General features: G+C 43.4%; 1 protein-coding gene across 23 annotated transcripts in view; it reads right to left on the bottom strand.

The window, feature by feature from the left end:
* Nucleotides 1-5001: 5001 nt before the first annotated feature.
* LOC110070155 (elongation factor 1-delta) overlaps nucleotides 5002-22415 on the bottom strand; it is a 29961-nt gene continuing 12547 nt past the window's right edge. For 8 of the 23 annotated variants that reach the window (XM_020777799.3, XM_078392061.1, XM_078392050.1 and 5 more), the window contains 7 exons: nucleotides 17645-17716; nucleotides 9484-9555; nucleotides 8452-8551; nucleotides 8127-8230; nucleotides 6366-6629; nucleotides 5819-6013; nucleotides 5002-5093 (listed from right to left, as the gene is read on the bottom strand). In XM_020777799.3, the coding sequence (XP_020633458.3) occupies nucleotides 5055-5093; nucleotides 5819-6013; nucleotides 6366-6629; nucleotides 8127-8230; nucleotides 8452-8551; nucleotides 9484-9555; nucleotides 17645-17716 (846 nt within the window). In that variant the 3' untranslated portion in view covers nucleotides 5002-5054. The remainder of the gene's footprint in view (nucleotides 5094-5818; nucleotides 6014-6365; nucleotides 6630-8126; nucleotides 8231-8451; nucleotides 8552-9483; nucleotides 9556-17644; nucleotides 17717-22415) is intronic. The other 15 variants (XM_078392062.1, XM_078392064.1, XM_078392063.1 and 12 more) reach the window with 3 other exon arrangements.

Consider the following 22415-nt stretch of genomic DNA (forward strand, 5'->3'; position numbering starts at 1 on the left):
AATTTGATTTTTAGTGGTCCAGTGAAAGGGACCACCTACTCCTACCTCTGTGTAACCTTGGGGGGGGGCAGACAAGCTTTTTCCTTGTTTTTTTTTTCTCCTGTGCTTGTTTAGTCATTAAGTCATGTCTGCCTCCTTCGTGACCCCATGGACCAGAGCACGCCAGGCCCTCCTGCCTTCTACAGCCTCCCAGTGGAGTTGGGTCAAAGTCATGTTGCTCACTTCGGTGACCCTGTCCAACCATCTCATCCTCTGTCGTCCCCTTCTCCTTTTGCCTTCACACTTTCCCAGCATCGGGGGCTTTTCCATGGAGTCTTCTCTTCTCATGAGATGGCCAAAGGATTGGAGCCTCGGCTTCAGAATGTTTTCTGTGCTACCTTAGGTTATTTAGGACTTTCCTAGGTGAGGGGCTGCTAAGTGAGTGTTTTTTTTTTTAATGAATTGTTGCACCTTAGGATTCTGAATATGCTTTGGTGTTGCCTGTGCTTTTTAATATGGCCTATTTGATTGATCTTTGTGATCAATTGTATGCATGTTGTTTTTAGCATTTCAGTGTTGTCTTTTAACGTTGCCTAAGATCTTCTTGGTCAACTGGCCCGGTCTTGGCGACTGGTCTGTCACCCAAAAGTGCTGGCGGGTGGTGGTGGTGAAGCGACCCAAGGTGTTGGGTCTTGGGACCCCACTGATTCTAGTCCTCATGAAATTGCTCTCGTCCTCATGGGGTGCTCCTGAGCCAGCGCCTTTTTCCCTTTGAGCCCCACCGACCGACCTCTCGGGGTCTGATTTTAGATCTTCCTCGGCCTCCTTCGCCGCCTCCACTTCCCACTTGGGGGAATTACGGCAGGTAGGAGAGCCCACAGGTGCCGCCTCACACACACACACACACGCCCACGGCGCCCCGTCAGGGAGAGGCGTTTCCAGGGAGACGCCATGTTGGCGCCCCCTTTTCTTCCTCCGCTTTTCCCTCCCGCCCAACGTTACGCAAAGAGCGTAGCGCCTTCTCCCTCTCCCTACGCACTTACCCGAGAAAGGCCAACGCAGGCCGGAGCGCTCGGGAGATACCAATTCCGCGTCAAAACGGGGTGGGACAGGAGACTGTGTGGAACCAGAGGAGAGCGGCACAGGGCGTCTAGGGAGAGGCAGGTGGCCTGTTTGTGTCGTTTGATCAGTACAGTACTGTATACGTTTTCCCTGGCGGGAATGAAGGCCATCCGTTTAATCTCCTTTCTCTCTGTGTCCCCCCCGGGGGAATCTTAACAATGGAATCGCCTGACCAGGGGCGTCTCAGCATGGGAGAGCGCATCGAGCGGAGCGGAGGGGTGGGCGTTTGAGATCCCGTTAGAAAAGAAGAAGTCTGTCTCTCTGCCACCCCGCGTGGCTCTTCTCCTCCGCCTGGAGGGAACTAAAATAATCCTGGAGTTGCCCCGGCGGTGACCCAGACTGCTAACCCCTAAAATTATTTCCTCCGCCACCCCACCCCCCCCGTGTTTTGGCAGGTTGGAGCAGCCCAGAGGGGTGGATGGGAGAGTCCAACAGAAAGCTAGGGAAGAGGAGGAGGGGAAGGAGTGGAATGGTCCAAGAGGCTTGCCATCGCGGGGTACAGCTGCTCCACCTGCAGTCTGCTCTGTCCAGGACTGAGACCACGTGTGAAAAGGAGGGACACGGATCAGGTTCTATGCAGACCTGGGTGCTCTACTTGGGAACGTTGAAATTCCGAGGCAACAAGACAGCGGGAGCCTCAAGTGAACTTTCAAAACAGGGCTTCGAAGAGCACAGTAGAGAGAACAGGGTACCTGTGTTACGACAGAAGGCGACCGAACCACCCAAAGGCACCTCTCTCCTGCATTTCACCATTTAGCCCCAAACTCTGGGCTCACTGGGGAGGGCAGACATTTGAACCAGGTAGCCAGAGTGTGACCTGCTCACTGCTCCTGATCTCCCACCACCATCTATTTTTTTGCAGTCCTTGCCAAGCACTCCCAAGGAAATCATTTTTTTTTAAAAAACAAAGTACAGCTTGAAAAGATCTGGCAGTGAAAATTGGTAAGAAATGTCTCCATACCAGCTGAAAAAGGAAGTGTTAAAAAAATTGTTTAAAAAACACAAGTTCTGCAAGTTCTGGAAGGCAACGCCATCTTTTGAAATGCTTTTCTTTCATGAACACTAGCTTCCCCCTTTCTTTAAACTTTTCTTAATTAATGTGCTACTATAAGCAAGGAGATTTAAGTAAGCTCCAAACCTTGTATTATGGTCTGAACCTCATGAAATTTATCCTTCAAATAATTTCATTTCCTTTTTAGTGAATAATGTAAGCTTCCTCTTTTTCCTGCTGTCATCTTTCCCCAGCTTCATATTATTAGGCTTTAATTATCAAATTAACAAATGAAGGAATGAAGTAGGGCCGTATTTGCTTTAGAACCCCATTTTCAGCACTGCTGCCCAGGGCTGTTGGCCAAAGTGAGAAATCATACCCAACCACAAGGACGTTGGCTCAGCCCTCATTAAGGAGATAAAATAACCTTCAACTTTCACACAATAATTGCTCTTCTCTTGGGTTCCACACTCTATAACTCTAGGCCTTAGCACTAAAACTTTTCCCTTAGCACAATATTTTTAGGAAGGCAATTTCCAAATGAAGAGCATGCAAACGATCTGACAGAGACACTGAAAGTACAGCAGGTGTGTTAGATGACCCTCATTATATCAAGCACCCGTCCCGTATTTTAGGAATAAAAATGATTTAGCATTTTCCCCAATAACAATCTGGAAAGAATTTGTTGGTGGAACACAAACAGATGCCAGCTTCTTGCTTGATTCCCAGACATCAGCACTTTATTCCTTTGGGATCTCTCTCAGAAAACACAACACACCACATATGTGATATCACACCAATGTTCTGGATAAGATGATCTGTGGGCTGTGACCTTCCATCAGCGAGGCTTCTCTCCCCTGGCCCAATAAGATGCTTCAACACATTAGCATCAAAGATGGGACACGGAGCACAGCCCACAACACACATATCTTCTCATTGTGCCGTGACAACAGACCTCCTTTAATGAGATTATTTTTCCAAAGCAGTATTTAGTTCCAGACTTTAAAGCAGGGTGTGTGCGAAACAAATCCTCCAACGCAACTAACCCACCCAGTGTTTCAAATGTTTTGGCTCAAAAAAGCCTTGTGCCCAGGAACATGCATGGGCAATTCTGTTATAGTTTGTGGGTCTCAGGCCTCTTTAGGGCCCTAAATGTTGTTTAAAAACACAACTGCTTGATAGCTCAGTGGTTTAGATCTCTGGCTGGGACATGGTGGCGCTGCGGGCTAAACCGCAGAAGCCTGTGCTGCAGGGTCAGAAGACCAAGCAGTAGTAAGATCGAATCCACGCGACAGAGTGAGCACCCGTCGCTTGTCCCAGCTCCTTGCCAACCTAGCGGTTCGAAAGCATGTAAATGCAAGTAGATAAATAGGGACCACCTCGGTGGGAAGGTAACAGCGTTCCGTGTCTTAGTCGCACTGGCCATGTGACCACGGAAGATTGTCTTCGGACAAAACGCTGGCTCTATGGCTTGGAAACGGGGATGAGCACCGCCCCCTAGAGTCGAACACGACTGGACAAAAATTGTCAAGGGGAACCTTTACCTGCAGAGCCAGAGGTTGGGAGTTCGATTCCCACGTGGTGCCTCCTTTACAGGGGCTGGACTTGATCATCAATACAGTGGACCCTTGACTTACAGACGGCTTGACTTACAGACTTTTTGAGTTACAGACTTCTCTGGCCGCAAAATTTAGGTTTGACTTGCAGACTGAGATTTGACTTACAGACCAGAAAAAAACCAAAATGGAACAAAAACGGCCTGTTATGGGATTAATTGGTTTTCAATGCACTGTAGCTCAATGGAGACTTGACTTTTTGACTTGAGAACCGCCTTCCAATACGGATTAAGTTCTCAAGTCAAGACCCCACTGTACAGTCCCTTCCAGCTCTAGACTTCTAAGGTGAGGATGATGTTTTAAAAAAGAATTGTGTTGACCACAAGAGGGCAGAAGGGGAACGTTCGACTTAAAAGTTCCTTTTTTCTGGGAAGATTTTTAGAGTGCGATTGTGGGAGAATATCCTCTAAAGTCAAGACTGTTGTGTGTGGTCCCTGGACCTTATTTATTTATTTATTTATTTAATTTATATGCCGCCCACACTACCCAAAGGTCTCTGGGCGGCTTACAGCATTTGTCATGCCCTGGTTTGAGGAATCCTAAAGAAAACCTTTAGCAATATTATTATTATTATTATTATTATTATTATTATTATTATTATTATTATTATTATTATTATTATTATTATTATTATTATTATTATTATTATTATTATTATTATTATTTTTATTTATTTATTTAATTTAATTTAATTTAATTTAATTTAATTTAATTTAATTTAATTTAATTTATACCCCGCCTATCTGGCCCACCGGACCACTCTAGGCGGCTTCCAAATATAAAATCAAATAATAAAACATAGACAAATACATAATAATCAAACAAGAACAGCAGTAAAGATAAAAAGGAAAAGTAAGAAAAAAAATCAAGAGTTGGCTGGAGGGAAGGCCTGAATAAATAGCCATGTTTTTAATTGGGTTTTAAAGGTGCCCAGCGTGGGATGCTAAAGCAGGATGAGCCGTACTTGGTGTCACAACAGAAAGCAAACCATACAGAAGTGATCAGCAACTCTGAAGTGGCGTGCCCATGACCAGGTGTGGGGAAGGGAGACAGGGCAGAAGAAAACCTGACACTACAAGGCCCTCTGTGATGGCCTGGGTTTGCACAAGTACCAGTTGCACCGTCTCCAGGTAGGCAGCATTTAGTTCAGCCAAGCACAAGTGGAGACAGGCCCTGCGGGCAAAATTGGCAATTTCCTTGTACAGGGAGAGGCGATATCTGCTATGACCAGCACTAAATCTAAAGACAAAAAAAGCCAGCATAACGGTGAAGCAAGACATCCTCATACAGCACTACATTCCAACTCTTGACTTTTTATTAATTCTAGAAAGGGTAAATGTTTGCTGTCAGATCTTATTGAATGCAGCTATGTCGACACTCTGCACCTGAAAGACATAAGGGAGGAAAGCACAGTGAAAATGTTGTTTTCAGTCATGAGATCCTGTACGTGTTACTTGTGTTCTTTCAGTTCAGTCCGGAAATAACTGGACACTGACAATTTTCATAATTCTGGCTCGGTATGCCTCCTTTGCCTCGGCCAGCTTCTTACGCCAGAGCTTAGCCTCAGTCTCCCCCCAGTAAGAGGGTTTCTGCATCAAGCCCTTCTTACGCCTCCTTTCAGCCTCCTCTCGAGGCACACGCACCTGCTCCCAACGCTTGGTCCACAGATCCTCTATCCAGACCATCTCCCAACCACCAGGGATATCATCCCGCCTCACCCTTATATATCCCAACCCTCCTTCTTCCCTCTTTAACCCCTCCTCCTTTCTTCCCTCCAGTTCTTCCTTATAAGGCCCGGGTGTCATTAACCCCTTGAGTGCTTCCTCCAAGTCACTGGTATCCACTGCACATGACACCTTCCCTTCTGGTGGTGCTTCTCCTGACTCCTGTGCGACGGCGCCTTGATCTTTCTTACTACCAGGGGAGGCAGGAGGGCTAGTCTGGGTCATTTTGGAGGTCTTTAAGAGAGTCGGCTCTACTAGAAAGACCCGAAGCTTCTGGTCTTTCCCTTCACACCCAGTAATGTCATTATGATCTTACTGAAGTCTTTCACCCCTTGGATAGGTCCCAAAGAGCATAATTATATGCCCACATATCCTAGGAAACTTACATAATCTTCGAATTTGGTGATTTCTTCTTCTAGTATGTCTGTCCCAACCTTGTCATCCTCCACCACACACTGGATCTGCAATTTCTTGATGCCATAACCCACTGGGACCAGTTTGGAGGCTCCCCAGACCAGACCATCCATCTGAACGGATCGGACACATTCTTCCATCTTGGCCATATCTGTTTCATCATCCCACTGAGAAAAAGTGCAAGAAGTAATGAAAAGGTTAGCAACAGGAGAAAGAAGAAGAAAGCCAAAGGGGACCCGGTAAAAGGAGGCTGCTTGACACAATGGAAGACTTTTCAGAGATGGATGATAAAAAAACAAACTAGTCACATGAAGAAATGGTTGTTTACCAACTGCCTAAACTACTGTCTAGCAATTTTAGAAAATTCTGCATCTTCTGTAGGGAAAAAAAACAAGGTGTGGATGAGCCCTCTGCGAACACAGCTATACAACCATCACTTCATTCTGTATGCACTGATACAGATGCAAAAGACACCCAAAGTACCATTCGAACTCCGGAATGGGCAGCAAGAGAACTTACAGGCTTAACATCCAAAAGGATAGAGGATTTGGCAATCAAGCCAGGCTTCTTGGACTTCTTCTCTGCATATTGCTTTAATCGCTCTTCCCGGATTCGGGCCGCTTCTTGGTCTTCCTCCTCATCGCTACCAAACAGATCAATGTCATCATCTTCGTCATCTTCAACAGCAGGAGCTTCTGCTTTCCGTGCGGGTGACACCGAAGGCAGTTCAACCTTCCTCGACGAAACCGCCAAGGGCTCCACCTTCTTCATGGGGGTGACGTGCTTTAAGAGGAAAATAGAACAATAAGCTCCACCACTGGAGCGGGCGGGGGGGGGGGGCAATGCAATTGCCAAACAGAACGGAAAATAATGCTGAGGAGAAGCCGCCGCATGAAGCAACATAAAAGCACAATACATGTAAAAACATTTTCCCCAAGCCCACTACAATGAAATGAGCAAGAGCTAAACCAAAGCATAGTTCAGCACAGATTACTAGACTGTAATGTGCATTTTTCATTAACCTAAATCCTCACTTCATGTTTGAATTCTTTGTGGCATGCGGGCTGATCACTATTTCCTATCTCTTTGAGTTATTAAACCAGGTACACAGCACACCTACCACATTTATCAGAAGCTCCAGAGGTACAGTAGTAACAAGTCTGTTTTGCACGATCTATCATCTAAATCAGTCATTCTCAACTTGTTGGTTTTTTTTTTTGGCCACGGCCATATAGTATGAAAGGAATATAGGTTGAATCAGGATTGTGTAAGTCACATAACTTAACATAAAGTAGTGTGTAAATAATTGTTTCCAGTCAGTGGCCCCCGTCAAATGAGCCACGGTCATATGCCCCCCCCTTGACAATGGCTGGTCTTGCCCAACACCAATGGTGTTGCCTTGCAATGCAGCAATTAATGTTTCCTTAATGTATTTCTTGCCATGCACTTCTAATTTGGTTTGCCCAGCCCGTTTCTAGGAGATGTAACCTGGTCCCTGAAGCGTGAACAAGGTTCCCCTCTTTTAGCAGAGCTACTCCAGGACAAGCACCTAGATCAAGCATCTTGAGTCTGTAACACGGAGTGTAATGCGGAAAAACTTCTTGAAGACAATATATCCACCCTGACCCAGCCTTCCCCTGTAGGCAGAACTCTTAGTCCTCAAAAAGAAACATGAAACCCCACCAGAAGAGTCCTGGAACACACACCAGAATCCTGTTCCACCGTGAAGGGATTCCATGGCCTGTAAGTTCATACTTTGAGGATCCTGTTCAAAAGCCACTTAATTAAGGTGTGCCAACTCAGTGTCAGGGTGCTCACAGTAATCTTACTGATACTAGTGAAAGCAGCTTTTAAACTGAAAGTAAGTAACCTGGCTACACAGAGATCAAGAAACCTAATAAATAATAATAATAATAATAATAATAATAATAATAATAATAATAATAATAATAATAATAATAATAATAATAATAATAATAATAATAATAATAATAATAATAAAAAAAATAACTAAATAAATAACTAAATAAATAAATAAATAATACAGTAGCTGTTTGTATCAGGTAGATCTGATTGAGTTCATGTAATCATCAGTGGAACTTAAAATAAAAACTTGTTGCAAAACTACTGCACTTGGATAATTAAAGAAAATGAGCTTTAGACAACACTACTCAAACGTTCTTGGTAGAAGTAGGATTGCCCTATCACAAGGAGCCCCCATGTCTGCCTAAAGTGAGTCAAACACGACACAGGGGAGAGCCCAATGACAAAGAGTTTTACCTGTGTTGGTGGAGGTGGGGAAGGGTGATGCGAAGTAGATGTTTTTTCCACTACACTCAGACGACATTCCAGTCTGGAAATGGCAAGCTGGAGGTCTGCAACCACTGGAAATGTTGCAGGGAAGAAAAGTATGGTTAACCAACGGGATCTAAGAGGATACAATGAAGCATTCAGGTTTCCTTTCTTCCAATCCCTCAGTTAAGAGGGTCATGAAGCTTCTTACAGCAGTCAAACCATAAAGAAAATTGCAGAAAATTTTCTTTTAAAGAACAGAAAAGGATTCTCATGCACAAACATAACCCATTACCAAGTTCTCAGCACTCACCACTACGAAGGTTTTGATTCTCTGCCTCTAGGCTGGCAATCCTGGTGACCAGCTCACTTTGGTCCCCGGCAGGTCCTGCAGAAGATGTGCTGCTGGCACTCTGCAACAGACAGCATGAAGTGGAGAGTGAGGCCTGGGGAAACGCTGGCATTTATCAGACAACAGACACATCATCCTAACAGAGCAGTAGCAGCAGCAGCAGGATGGAAATGAGCAGGAGAGGCTGGGAAAGTGCACCTAGAACAAAGCTTATTCAAAGAGAACACTGAAGACGGAAAACACAAGGGATCTGGTGAACACAGGACTGGTTTCCTCAGTTTCTCACATTAGGAAGTCATAATGGAGCACCAACAGAACAGCGTGGCGTGGCATCTTCCAGCAACCTATGCATGACAACGTTTTGTGGCCGATGTGTACCAATGGGAAAAAGGAAGCCAATTCATGCTCTGAAGATACCACCAAGCAAGTATTAATTTTTACAGGATTGGCACAGGTGGCTTCAATTCTTCTCTGAACAATCTGGTCGGTATTCCAGAAGACAGGGAACAGAGCCACAGCCTAAAGAAGATGGCTTTTTCCAAGCACATCCACCCCTCCCCATGCAGTAAAATAAATTTATTAGCAAAACTAATGGTTTTTTTCCAAAAGCAACCCAAGATATGGCACAGGTTGGTCAAAGAAAAGTCAGAAATTGTACTGCACACATTCTCCAGGTGAGACTAAGGACTTCTGTATCCTCAGGAAACGTAAGGGAGAAACAAGAGTCTGTCTTTACAGCTTAGGGTCTCTATCCCCACTGAGGATGCAATTCCCGAATGGTAGCTGAATAGTAATGTCCAAATTTGACAAAACCAGAAGCACAACAGGTGAAATAAACAAAGGCACAGTGTTTTTAAAAACAGCAGGGTGACAATATAGGGAAAGGGGGAGAAAGAGGAAAGCCTTAAGTAGGAGCAATCGCGCCTGCAGGCTAGCCCTGATAGATGGACAAACACGGTACAGCATTGTGGCCCTACCCCACCAGCGACTTACAGCCGCACGACCCGACCGCTTCTTGCGTTGAACCGGAGGGGCTTCGGGAGGGTTTTGTAAAACTGTCTTGAGCTGCAAAGGGCAAGAGCATGTTTTCTGGCGTTTGTGTAAAAACCAAACCACGCGGATTCAACTCATGCAGCTATGGGCAGGCAAGCACAGGAGTCAAACCCACATGCACAAAAGCATGCCTAAGTAAAGAAGAACTAAATGTAAATAATATCTTGAGGCTAAAGCACGGGTTGGGGACAAACAACTCAAAAAAGGAAGATGATCCAAAACAACACAAAAAGCAGTTGAAGCGGCTGTACAATATTTTGGTCAAAGACATGCAAAACAACGAGGCAGACAAGCCTCGGGCAGCTGCCACATTCCAAAAGCTGTGAGTAAATTAAGCACTTACAACGGGCAGCAGATTAAAAAGGTGGGGAGGAAGGATGAGAACTGGTTCCCAGTTTTGACTGCCATGCCTAATTAATGGCAAAATGGATCTGAAAGCAGTTGCCTTGGCTGTACTGTTGGTAGGCAAGGCTGGTGCCAAAACATTCATCTTAAACCAGGATAAATAACCAGTAAACACTTCAGGCTGTGCTTTAAGAGGTCAACAATGTTATGGACATACGGTGATCCGCTGTCCAAGAGAGTCACCTTTTTTCGCTCTCCCCTCCTTTTCTCCAGCCATGTTAATTGTGAGTTTTGGATCGAATCAATTGTGATATATGACCACTATCCTAGAGGATCATTGTATAACACTGAAAGAAAAGGAGGGAGATGGGTGGCCATTACAAAATACAAATGCAAGTGTAGGCGATAGGTGATACCTTTATAGGCCACTAATAAAAAATAAAAAAATCATACAATGTGCATTTAAAGAAGTGAGATTTACCCACAAAAGGTTGCACATTGTATGATTTTTTATTAGTGACCTAAACCTATCGCCTATTCTTGCATAACTATCACATTTGTCATTAAAATTAAGATTCAGGCTGAAAAGATACCTTTGAAATGCTAAGACTGTACAGATCTATGCAAACAGCAACCAGTTACATGAAATGGGGCTACATCTTAGAAAGTGTCCTTTTTTGACACCAGTGGGTTTCAATTCTTCACCTCTGAGATGTGACCTACCCGCCAAGTGACAGAGGGTCATCCAGAGGCATCAAAGTATATTCTGATGTCAAAAGTTTAACTTACCTAAAAATTTTACATACCCATAATGCATGAGATCAAAGCAAGATACAGTTGGTTTTAAAAATAAATGATGAAATGAATACAAATTTTTAGACTTCCAGTGTATCAGACTGTTGCCAGAAAACTGAGAAAACACAGATTTCCTTCTATTTAATCTCCAGTATGTACCCCATGAAACTTCAGCATAGTGTGCTTGATTTCTGTCTCCAGCATGCTACACACCACTTTTCTATCTCGTAGGCTAACAGATGCTTGGCAGGCTAAAACAATGTCCCCAACCTTGGGCCTCCAGATGTTATTAGATTTCAACTCCCAGAAATCTTGGCCAGCAAAGGTGGTGGTGAAGGCTTCTGGGAGTTGTAGTCCAAGAACATCTGGAGGCCCAAGGATGGGGACCATTGGGCTAAAATACCTCCTCGGTTATAGGTTACTGAGAGAGAGGACATATGCAACTGAAGTGAACTGTCACACCTGGGCATCTTTCAAGGTATTTGTGGTATTTCCCACTATCCAGTCTTAGGCTCACCATAGGTGAACACAACTACATTATGAAAGGAAAACTAATTAGCAATTCTCTACGAATTCCTTATGTGTACAGTACTGATATTGTCCAAAGTATTGTCCAAAGTACTACATTCCAATATGTCAGGAAAATGGTCAATAACCATAGCACTGGAAGTCATGAGTAACATTAAACTATACAGAACTTGTGAATCAATGAAAAGACTGCATAGCTGTGCCCCATCAACTGTGTTTGGACTGGGTACAATAGGCCAGTACTGTGGAGGACATCCCTGGTGTGGTTCCCGCTGAGTAATAAAGAAGGTCTCTTGACCGTGATCTGCTATTATTTCATCCACGGGCCAGATTCCATTATCTCAAAGTATAATGTCCTTTTACTACAAAATAATGTTTCCTGGCAACTGTTCTATGGTGCAGCTTGAGTAAGAAAAGTTTCAAACAGATACAAATATGGTTGTTGTGGGTTTTTCGGGCTTCTTGGCCGTGTTCTGAAAGTGGTTCTTCCTAACGTTTCACCAGTCTCTGTGGCCGGCATCTTCAGAGGACAGCAAACTGTGCTCTGGGTAGGCTTGAGAGTGGGTGGAGTATTTATGGCTGTGAGAAGGCTAGTTTGTGAGATAGGCTATTGTCCTGATTAGGAGATGGTTGATTAGTGTGTTTTGTTGTGGCTGTATTGTTTTGATAAGGAGGGGAGAAATACTGAAATACTGTGTTTCAAAATACTGAAATACTGGACAACACCAGCAATCATTACGTCAGACTGCACAGGGAAGCCACTGAAATCCACAAGCATCAACAAAACTTCAACCGGAAGGAGGAATGTCTGAAACTCAACAAAACCTGGCTCCCAGCTCTCAAAAACACAGAGTGCAAAAGGTCAAGGAACTCCACCCAGCCACAAGGTCAAGGGATTACTGCACACAAAAAACCAGCTAATGACACCCATCAACCACAGGGACAGATAACCTCCCCTCCTTATCAAAACAATACAGCCACAACAAAACACACTAATCAACCATCTCCTAATCAGGACAATAGCCTATCTCACAAACTAGCCTTCTCACAGCCATAAATACTCCACCCACTCTCAAGCCTACCCAGAGCACAGTTTGCTGTCCTCTGAAGACGCCGGCCACAGAGACTGGCGAAACGTTAGGAAGAACCACTTTCAGAACACGGCCAAGAAGCCCGAAAAACCCACAACAACCATTAGATCCTGGCCGTGAAAGCCTTCGCGAATACATAGATACAAATATCTTGCAAGGTGTTTAGATCTCCACTAAATGGTACAGGATGAACATATATTGTATGTAATTCTTTCTTCTCTAAAGGGTGGCTGTTTTGGAGTTCCCATAGTTTGCTTACTTGTGACAGGCTTATGGAAAGGCTTCCAGTGGGAATTTGCCTAGTAGCAAGTTTCACACTGGGGCACGTAGCTCACACAAAAACACTGGGTCACAAAACCCATTATCTTAAGTAAATCAGCTGCCGTGCTGCCCTGCCAATGACAATGCTCCATACAAATGAGTGATTGCTGTTCTGCCATCAATCCAACTTTAGGCTGTACAGTAGTACTTGGTTCCCAAATATTAGCACGCTTCTCATTTGCATCCATAGCATTTTGACAGGCTGCTAGATTAGTCACTGCAAGATCTGAACATTTCACCAGTGCTTCATAACTTTTCATCTTATAGCATCCATTGTAAGAGCTTCTCCTGCTGCTCCAAATGACCAAACAGGCTTATAGCAGGAGAGGCATTTCCTATGATGCCTGGTGGTAAAGCATTTAGGGTGCTGGAGGTAGCTAGTACAAAAACAAGGATACTTTGGCTGAAACAGCAAGCTCTCTTAGCAGCCCAACTGGCACACTGCATGAATTGAAGCTTCAGGTACTCTCTCTAGGAGTAGCTGCAGATGCAGTAGACAAAGCATAGCATGGAATGGATGAATATGGCCAGATTATACTGAAATGGTCATAGGCTGAACTCTGAATCTGGTACGGCAGCTACGTGTCTTGTCACCAGTGCCCCAGGGCTGTACTGCAGCCAAAACTGATCTCATGACCTGGGGTTCAAATCCTAGGTAGCTGGCTCAAGCTTCACTCAGCCTTCCATCCTTCCAAGGTCAGTATATTGAGTACCCAGCTCACTGGAGGGGCGGAGGATGTGTAGCTTGCATAATTAACTTGTAAACCACCCAGAGTGTCCTTTAAGCACTATGGGGTGAGTATATAAGCAGCACGGTTTGCTTTTGATTTTTGCTACCCAAAAACTCAAAGACACAACAAGAATAAGGAGTACAAGTTACAGATGCAATTCTCCAAAGGAACACCATCTCTTTCAGATCCGGTCAAATGCCAATGGGGGAAATGAGGGTTTCAGCTTCAACCAGCCTTCTCTCAAAACCTGTGAACACTCAAGGTCACCAACCTCCTTGCTTCTGAACAACAAAAAGCAACAGACATGTGCATTATCAGCACCCGGGTGGCATCCTGCTCCAGGTGATCTAGCTCAGAGGTTTCTGTAAACATGAAAAGTGTGAAACAAGACAGCACCTTTCACAACCCCACAGGTCAAAGGCCATGGAGTAAAACAGGCTGCATGAGAGGACTGGAACCATATCCATACCCAGCAGTCTAAGACACTGTGGTATGAAAACAGATGCTGAGAAATAATCACTCTCTTGAACTAAATCCAAGAGGCCACCTTTGCTTTGTCTTCACCTGCTAACCCAATACTAGGCTCAAAATGACACCAAAGCTACATGATTCATAATCAAGTCATGGCTTATTGAAAAAAATAATTAAGGCCTCTTAGCTATCTTCTAAATGCAGACAAATAAAGTAATTCTCCGTAAAAGAACTGAAGTCTACAGCAATTGCATTGCCTTTCTGTACTAGACAGGTTATTTACGTCCATCGTTATGCTTTCTCTCAACAGCTAGCACATATATTAAGGTGCTGTCAGAATCAAAACTATATCTAAATAAGCATGTGAAAAATTCTTGCCAGCATCCCATTTTCCCACCATTTCGTGCAAGACAGATGCTGAGAGTTGTTGACTCCAGTGCATTTTTGGGCAAAACGCCTTTGCTCCAAACAAGTTTCTTTTCCTTTTCCCTAAGTGCATGTGTTTACTAACCACAGAAGAACAGGGTGACTGATAAAAAAAATGCACAACAATGATTTCTGAAAAAAAAAGTCCATGCAACTAGGCTCATTAAACAATGTCTGCAGAAACCAGTCTTGCAAATATGAGCACTCTGGTTGAGACTGTCAAAACCTATTGCTGTCTTGAAGGTGAGATTTCTGGAGTTTCTTCTTCTCAGATGCCAAGCCAAAGACGATGTACATCCCTAATCTAAATAAGATTGCAAAATCTGAGTGTCTGAAACAAAACATATTGTCATATGTAATACTGTATATGGTATTTATTTATTTATTTATTTATTTATTTATTTATTTATTTATTTAATATCCCGCCTATCTAGTCGATAGACCACTCTAGGCGGCTTACAACAAGGGATACAACAATGGTAGTCAAAATAACATACAGTGGCTGAAACTCTGTTACACTGCTACACAGAAGGTGTGATATTTAACAGTCAATTTAGGCAGAGAAATCTCTGTTGACGTGATCAGTTGCATATGAAGTCAAATGACTAGGAATGCAGATCACATCCACAGAGATTTCTGAACTTCAGGCAATTTGCCTTCAAAGGTTTCCCCTTTTGCCTAGCAATGCAAGAGGATTTCAGTCCCACATAAGTAACTGGGAAGTGCATTTTCAAAACTGTTTGTGTTTTGAACCATCTAAACCAAATTCCCTTTTATTTATGATATGAAACACCTTACTGGTGATCTTATCTAATAACATCGCTACTTGGCTTAGTTTTATGGTTCTGAACAGTAGGTAAGTTTTAGTTTATAGCTATTTGTTCTGGCATTGTCAGTATATGAAATTTGCTTATCAAACCTCTGGTGGCAAGAATCCTGAGTTGTCACTTGTTTACTATTTACATCATGATAAGGGCTTCTCTGGCATGGTAGGGTTAAGAAGGGAGTCATGATGCCTTCAGAGGCCTGTCTAGTGGAGACTTAAGGGAGGGCTTTCTCTGGGGCAGCTCGAAGGCTCTGGAACTCCCTCCCAAGAGAGGCTTAGGTTTGGCCACTCTCTGCTATCCTGGAGGCAGCAGGCAAAGCACTTTTTATTCAAGATGGCGTTTTGAAATTAAGATCCTTAAGTTCTTAGCCAATATACTGGTTTTCACTGTTTTAAGGCAAATTAGCATTAGTATTTTTAAGCAAGTGATTTTGAAGTGCTTTAATTTTCACTGCATTTTAATAATATAATAGTATTCAATTATACTGGACATAACTGAATTCATTTATATTCCAATGTTCGCAATTTTATTGTACAGTGATGCCCCGCAAGACGGGCGCTCCGTTTAACGACGAAACCACTTGACGTCGATGTTTTTGAGATCGCAAAAACGACTGCAAAACGATGTTCCCTATGGGGGAACTTCGCCTTGCGATGATTGGTTCCCTGCTTCAGGAACCGATTCTTGAAAAGCGATGATTTTTTAACAGCTGATCGGCAGTTTCAAAATGGCTGCTGGGTAAACAAAATGGCCACCCACTGTTTTCTGGGAGGGATTCCTCGCTGCACAGGCAGCGAAAATGGCTACGCTATGGAGGATCTTTGCTGGACGGTGAGTTTCCAGCCCATAGGAATGCATTAACCAGGTTTTAATGCGTTTCCATGGGCTTTTTAAAATCACTTTACGACGTTTTGGTTTTACAGCAATTTCGCTGGAACGAATTAACGTCGTAATGCAAGGCACCACTGTATTTTAATCTTGTTTTGAACTGTTGTATGTACCATCTTCGGTTCTAGGAGAAAGGCAGCATATAAATAAAGAGAAATGCATCTATTCTCTGTGCAGAAAGCCTAGCTGGACTGGACTCTTGTACAACATTAAAGGATTTAATGCAGAAATTGCTTTCAGGTGGTTAATAACAACACCTCTCATATGTTTTACTATGTCAGGTTGTGCAATATTGTTGTAAGAGGGATGTGAAGAGATGACTGTGAGGAATGTCCATTTGTCTTTGGGTCTTTTCAAACTCCAAATTCCAGAATTCTCCTTTTTGGGAGGTTCTAACAGCCAGACACACACCTAAACTGTCCCCACCTGGAGTAAGGCAAGACTAAAAGACTTCATGGTGCAGGACAGGGCAAGCTCCAGCTTAGCTGCCTATAAGATGAGGAAGGGACCTGGCATTTACTTGCAGGGAACTCTCCACCTGTCTCCAAGTGAGCACAATTTAAGTATCTGACAAGGTGGAACCCACAGAATCCTAGGATCCGGGCGGGGATGCCAAACTATACAGACAGCAGATGCCTAGGAACTGCTCTCGTTCTAACAAAAGGTGAGTTGAAATCTAGAATGCGTTGCTCCTGTTTCATTTAAACCACTGGTTCTCAACCTTGGCTTACTCAGGAGTTGTGGACTGCAACTCCCAGAAGCCTTCACCACCAACTGTGCTGGCTGGGATTTCTGGGAGTTGCAGTTCAAAAACATCTGAGTAACAAAGGTTGGGAACCTAGGATTTAAACGACCTTCTTCTGAGAAACAGCAGCACAAAGGTAGCCAGCACAAGAAATCCCCTGGAGATAATTCTAGTCTCCAGTTCCCATTGTACCTAGTCAACGGCCATGATACTTCCTGAGACTTACAAGTGCTGCAGTCCAAAACACAAGGACAACAGAGGAAGTCAAATTGGATAATGATGGCTAGTTACTGTATCAGTTCACAATCATTCTCCTACTGACCACTCAACTGTTTATGGTGCTCCATTATTAAAGAGCAATCATACAAAAACACAGGAAACATAACACTGCTATTACTGCTTGCCTCAGTTCAACCGACAGAAGATTGCATGCCTGAATCTTCCCCCATCTTACAAACTGCATATCTCCACCAGTGCATATATATAAATAATAAATAATAGGTTTCTTCTCACTGACATACTCATATTGTAGTTTTGCTTCAAGTGAGAGAATTTTTTAAGCTGAGGATGCATCTAAGAATGTCATCTCCTACCTGCCATTTGAAATAAAGCTTTCCAGCAAAAGTTGAATATTCTAAATGTGTATTCTGGCTCCCTAAACTGTAAGCTAAGGGCCCAATATACACTAACTTCACTTAGGATTAATCTGCTAAAAGGTAAGCGAGGCACATGTGTCTCTCTGTTATAAGATGCCCCAATAGCACAGTTATCATCTCACCATATCCAGACACGCTAAGTTAAAAGCCATACATGCACAGTCTGAGAGGCAGGGAATCATCTGAAGCAGGGAAGGAGGGATATGAGTAAGATATGCCATAGCTAGGAATAATGAATGCAGTTAGCCAGCTGGTGAGAGAGCGCACAGGTACTCACTCCGGCCAGCGACTTCTGGATATTCTCCCTGGCTCTGGCAATGTCGCGTAGAATCGTGCTGGCTCCGTTCTCCTGCAAACAGCGCAGAAAGAACCAAGTGGTTTTTTTTTAAAAAAGATACACACAAGTAACAGGAAAATCTGCTGAGGCTGGAGGGGAAGGGCTTAACTATATACAAAAGTGAACCAAGAATAAAGTCACAAACAAGAAAATCCAGCTGCTGACCGCAACAGTTATGCTGTGGCGCCTACACACAGAGAGACTTTTCTTCTACAACAGCCACTAAAGGAAGGGGTTTCCCAGGCATCAAGCACTGGAACATTCCAGCTGCCCATCAACTCCTGCAGGCAGGCAAAACTATTCATGACATAGCTACAAATATGTTTGCATCATGCTTTTGTCTAAAATCCAGATTTCCATAGAAAGTACAAACATGTGCCGATAAAATAATTTCTGGCCCATCACTGTCTGCCTTGAATGCAAGTATACTGGTAACACCTGAAGACCAAAAGAAACTTATATCAATTTGTCAACAAATTTAGTAGTTTCTGCACTTACTAATAATAACGTGCCATCAAGTCTAATGTGCTCTGCGGTAAAGAGACATAAATTCTGTCGTCCAAGTTATGTAAATGAAGTGCATATGATTATTTTCCACAATATGCACCTTATATGGTCCAGGCTTTTTTTAAAAAAACAAAAAAAATGCCTCTTCCTCTTTCAAGGATCACAGTTGTAAAATGGAAAACAGAGTAGGAGAGTATGCTAATGGCAGCTAAAAAGTTTAGGCTGGAGAAACTGAGAGAGGAGTTAGTTGCAAAGAACTAAATCCCCCACTGCACTGCCAATGGAAAACCATATCTCTGGCTTGTGCCTCTTGCCAGCTCCTGTGCACATATGATCAAGTCCCTTTCTGTGACTAGGAAGAGAAGACACTTTTTGATACGGTGAAATATTTCAGAACGCCAAGTTCTGCGCTGGCTACTGCATTCCTCACTTCCAAGCCATGAGCATAAATTCTCTCAGGTTGGCCTGTTTCTAGGCTTGGCCCTGACATGGGCTATATGTCTCTTTCATGGTTATTGTTTTTAGATTATGAGCATTATGTATCTTAATGGCGGCAAAAACAATGTAAGAGAAGGCTGGTATGGCATGCATATGGCATCCTTTACATACATACAAGCACCTAGCGACTGAACTGAGATTATATGCATCAGCTCATCAGATCCCAAACCAGATAAGCTTTGGTGTAGGTTACTTTTCCAAAGTAGAATGACAGTCCACACTTTCTCCCAAAAAATACACACTATCAGTCAGCTGTTTCTCAATCCTCTTACAAAACTATCGCACCTGCAGAATGGTAGCACAATGCCCATTATGCTTTCTACCCCAACCAGTCAGGGCTCATGGTAGTGCCCGTATGCTAGGGGAGAAAGGAGGGGCACCAACATGTGGACAGTAAGAGCACACATCAGTCTCCCTTGTAGCATATAGAAGGTTAAATCACTGCCCCATAACTAAAGATCTATATTTAGAAATGTGTACCCTGGAAAGCACCTGTCTAACCCTCACGAGTGCACATTTTTCTACATGGATGTTCTCCAGAAGGGTTAGTTAGCAACTATGCCGATTCTTGTAACTTGGTTCTCCAAAGTACGGGGATTTCATCTGCTCTCTATTCCTTACTAAAGCAGCAGTGTTCAGATGAAAGCCTGAGTGGGGTGCTGAATACATTCAAGTAAACTGATTCCCTTCCTTGCCACTCTAGTTAGGGTGAACCTCTTACACACTGACCCTCTAATATTCAACTCCCTGTAAACATGACTTAAGCAGCTGCTCCTATGAAGGAATTACTTGCCCCCACAGTACTACTCTATAAGCAAAGCAGGGAACAAATGTAAATGTAACCTTAGCAACTATTATTCAACCACCATCTTTGAAAATGCTTCAGACAATGTACAAAGGCAACTCAACACATCACTAGTCTTTGGCATTCTCACAGCATGTCCCTCTGTCCCAATTATTACTTTGACATTCTTTAATCTAGGGAAAGAAACAGTCAGCAGAAGGTATGCTGATACGTCATTCAACTACAAGACTACATACCACTGCTTAGGTGCCAAGTTTTTAATATAAGTCTGGAACAGAGATGGCTGCTTCATGCTTCGTACAACTTCATATGAAGATGTACAAAGCACAGCACCACAGGTTGTGCTAAAATCCATCTTCCTCCTCCCAGGCCGGCTGGTCCACGAACTGGGCTCCACATGCTGCTGGGTTTCTTCCTTGGCAGCAGAGCTCCAATCCAGGCAGGAGCCCAGCCAGCCTTTCCCTGCCTCCTCAGGCAACCAAACGCTAACTGGCTGTGCAGGGAGATTCTCCATTCCACCTCTTCATGAGAGTAGTTGGCTGTCTGGGGAGGCGGGAAAAGGCTGGCTGGGTGTCTGCCTGGATTGGAGTGCCACTGCCAAAGGGCCCCAGCAGCACATGAAGCCCAGTGAGTGGCTCAGCCAGCCTGGTGGGAGGGAGGTAGAACTCAGCATCACCTGTGGTGCCCTGCCATACAAATACAAAGTGCCCATCTCTAATCAGGACTAAGTTGGAGACTCTCCAACTACTGCCCAGAAGGTCAGGCCTCTTCTACACTTTTCTAATCTTAGAAGGAAGCAAGATAAATGTCCTCCACGTCCAGATTTAGCAACTTTCAGACAAGTTTCCAGATACAAATTTCTGTTGAAGGTAAAAGGGAAAGAGACACCTGTCAAATGCTGCTTGTTTGACACTATTGCTTCTGTCCTCCAAAATGTCTTAAAAGACAAAGTGTGTATAAGAATTTGCTTCACTTCCTTTAAGGGTTAATACTTTCACAGGAAAATGCAATTTATGTTCAGGACTGCTGGGATGAAAATCTTCACTCTCTGCTGTTTAGCTGCCTTCCAGGCAATTTGGGGGGAAAGTCTGCACAGTACTGCACATAATACAGCTGTCACATTCATATATTGTATTAAAGCTGAAGTTTTCCAATGTGGTTTGTAACAAACTGGCTTTCTCAGAGTCCTGGAAATTATGGCTGGCCCAAATTCATTGACTGTTAAACTGGGAAGATAACCCATTGCTGCATCTATACTTGACATTCAGTTTTGAACAATTTCACACAAAATGGAAAAGGGTAGTTGAGCACAAACAGTATCTGGAAACTTCAAGTTTACTCTCCTGCACACAAGAAAGTATATAAGCCAAATTTCCCCAACTGTGTTTTCATAAAGCTTAATCATTATCCCTGAACACAGTCACTAGAATGTTTTCTTATTTAGAGAACAAAATGCTTTAAATGTGCATCATTCTACCATGGTCAGCAGTCCTAGAATGATTATCAGATAACGGAAGAACACAAACAAAAATGGCAATGGGTTTGTAATGGCCTGAGATGGAAATATCTGTGAAAGCATTTTTATACACTGGGAAACACATTAAGTTAGGAAACCAAACAACTTTCCACAACATGTTCACAATTCACACGTGATTTCTAGGATTTGCAACCAGAAGCTATATAAAACTGTTTGTCCCAATATATTGGAGAGGAGGAAGAATGAGGAGATGGGGGACAAGGGACTAGCTGGCCTCCACCCTTCCTTAATTATTTCCTTGCCAGTCTGTCATTGTGGGAACTAGTATTCAATTTTTAAAATCTCAAATTGACTTTTTGTTTCTTCCTCTCCTGAACCCTTCCCTTTTTGTTATGTGTTATTTATTTTACAACACCTCCCCCTCAGCTGAGACTGTTTTTTAATTAATACTCAGGGGCTAGCTCAGTGAGTTGGGAACCTGGCTACAGAGCCAGAGGCTGATTCCCCATTGTGCCTCTTGGAAGGAAATAACAACCTGTATAATCTCGGGCAAACTACATGGTCCCAGAGCACTCTGAGGAAAAGGGAATGGTAAACCATTTCTGAGCACTCTATACAGTGGTGCCCCGCATGACGATAATCCATCCTATGAAAATCGCTGTTTAGCGAAATCATCGTCATGTGAAAACCCTTTCTCCATTGGAATGCACTGAAACCCAGTTTAATGCATTCCAATGGGGAAAATACCTCGTCGTCCAGCAAAGATCGCCCATAGGGAAGCCATTTTGCGAGCGCTGATCAGCTGTAAAAATGGCTGCCCTGTGAAGCATGGGTCCGGAAAACACAGGGCAGCCATTTTGCAGAGCTGAAAAAATCATCGACTTGTGAGCAAACGGTCCGCGAAGCACGTCCAGCGAAAATCCCCCACAGGAATTACTGTTTTGCGAATCGCTATAGCGATTGCAAAAAGTCATCGTTAATGCAGATTTGTCATTTAGCGGGGTTGTTGTTTAGCGAGGTACCACTGTATCTAGAAAATCCTGGAAAGAGATGCCATAAATTAGGATCAACTTGATGGCACGCTATTATTATAATATTAAAATGATCAGGAGAAGAATGGGGTTAATAGGTCAAAATATATAAATAAGATGGGATAGCATATGTGATACAATAGCTGAGAAGCTCTTCTACCAAAACAGACCAAAAGATCTCTCCTTTACAATGAAAGACACCTGCAAAATTATTAGAGCAGTGAGGCATATTGCTGGACTAGGAGTGGAAAATTCTCTTCCATCCAGAAAACAATTTTGATGCCCTAGAACACTGATTCTTAACCTTTGTTACTCAGATGTTTTTGGACTGCAACTCCCAGAAGCCTTCACCATCAGCTCTGCTGGCTGAGGTTTCTGGGAGTTGCAGTTCAA

This window comes from Pogona vitticeps, chromosome 4 (genome assembly GCF_051106095.1).
Source record: "Pogona vitticeps strain Pit_001003342236 chromosome 4, PviZW2.1, whole genome shotgun sequence".
In the NCBI taxonomy this organism is placed as follows: domain Eukaryota; kingdom Metazoa; phylum Chordata; class Lepidosauria; order Squamata; family Agamidae; genus Pogona; species Pogona vitticeps.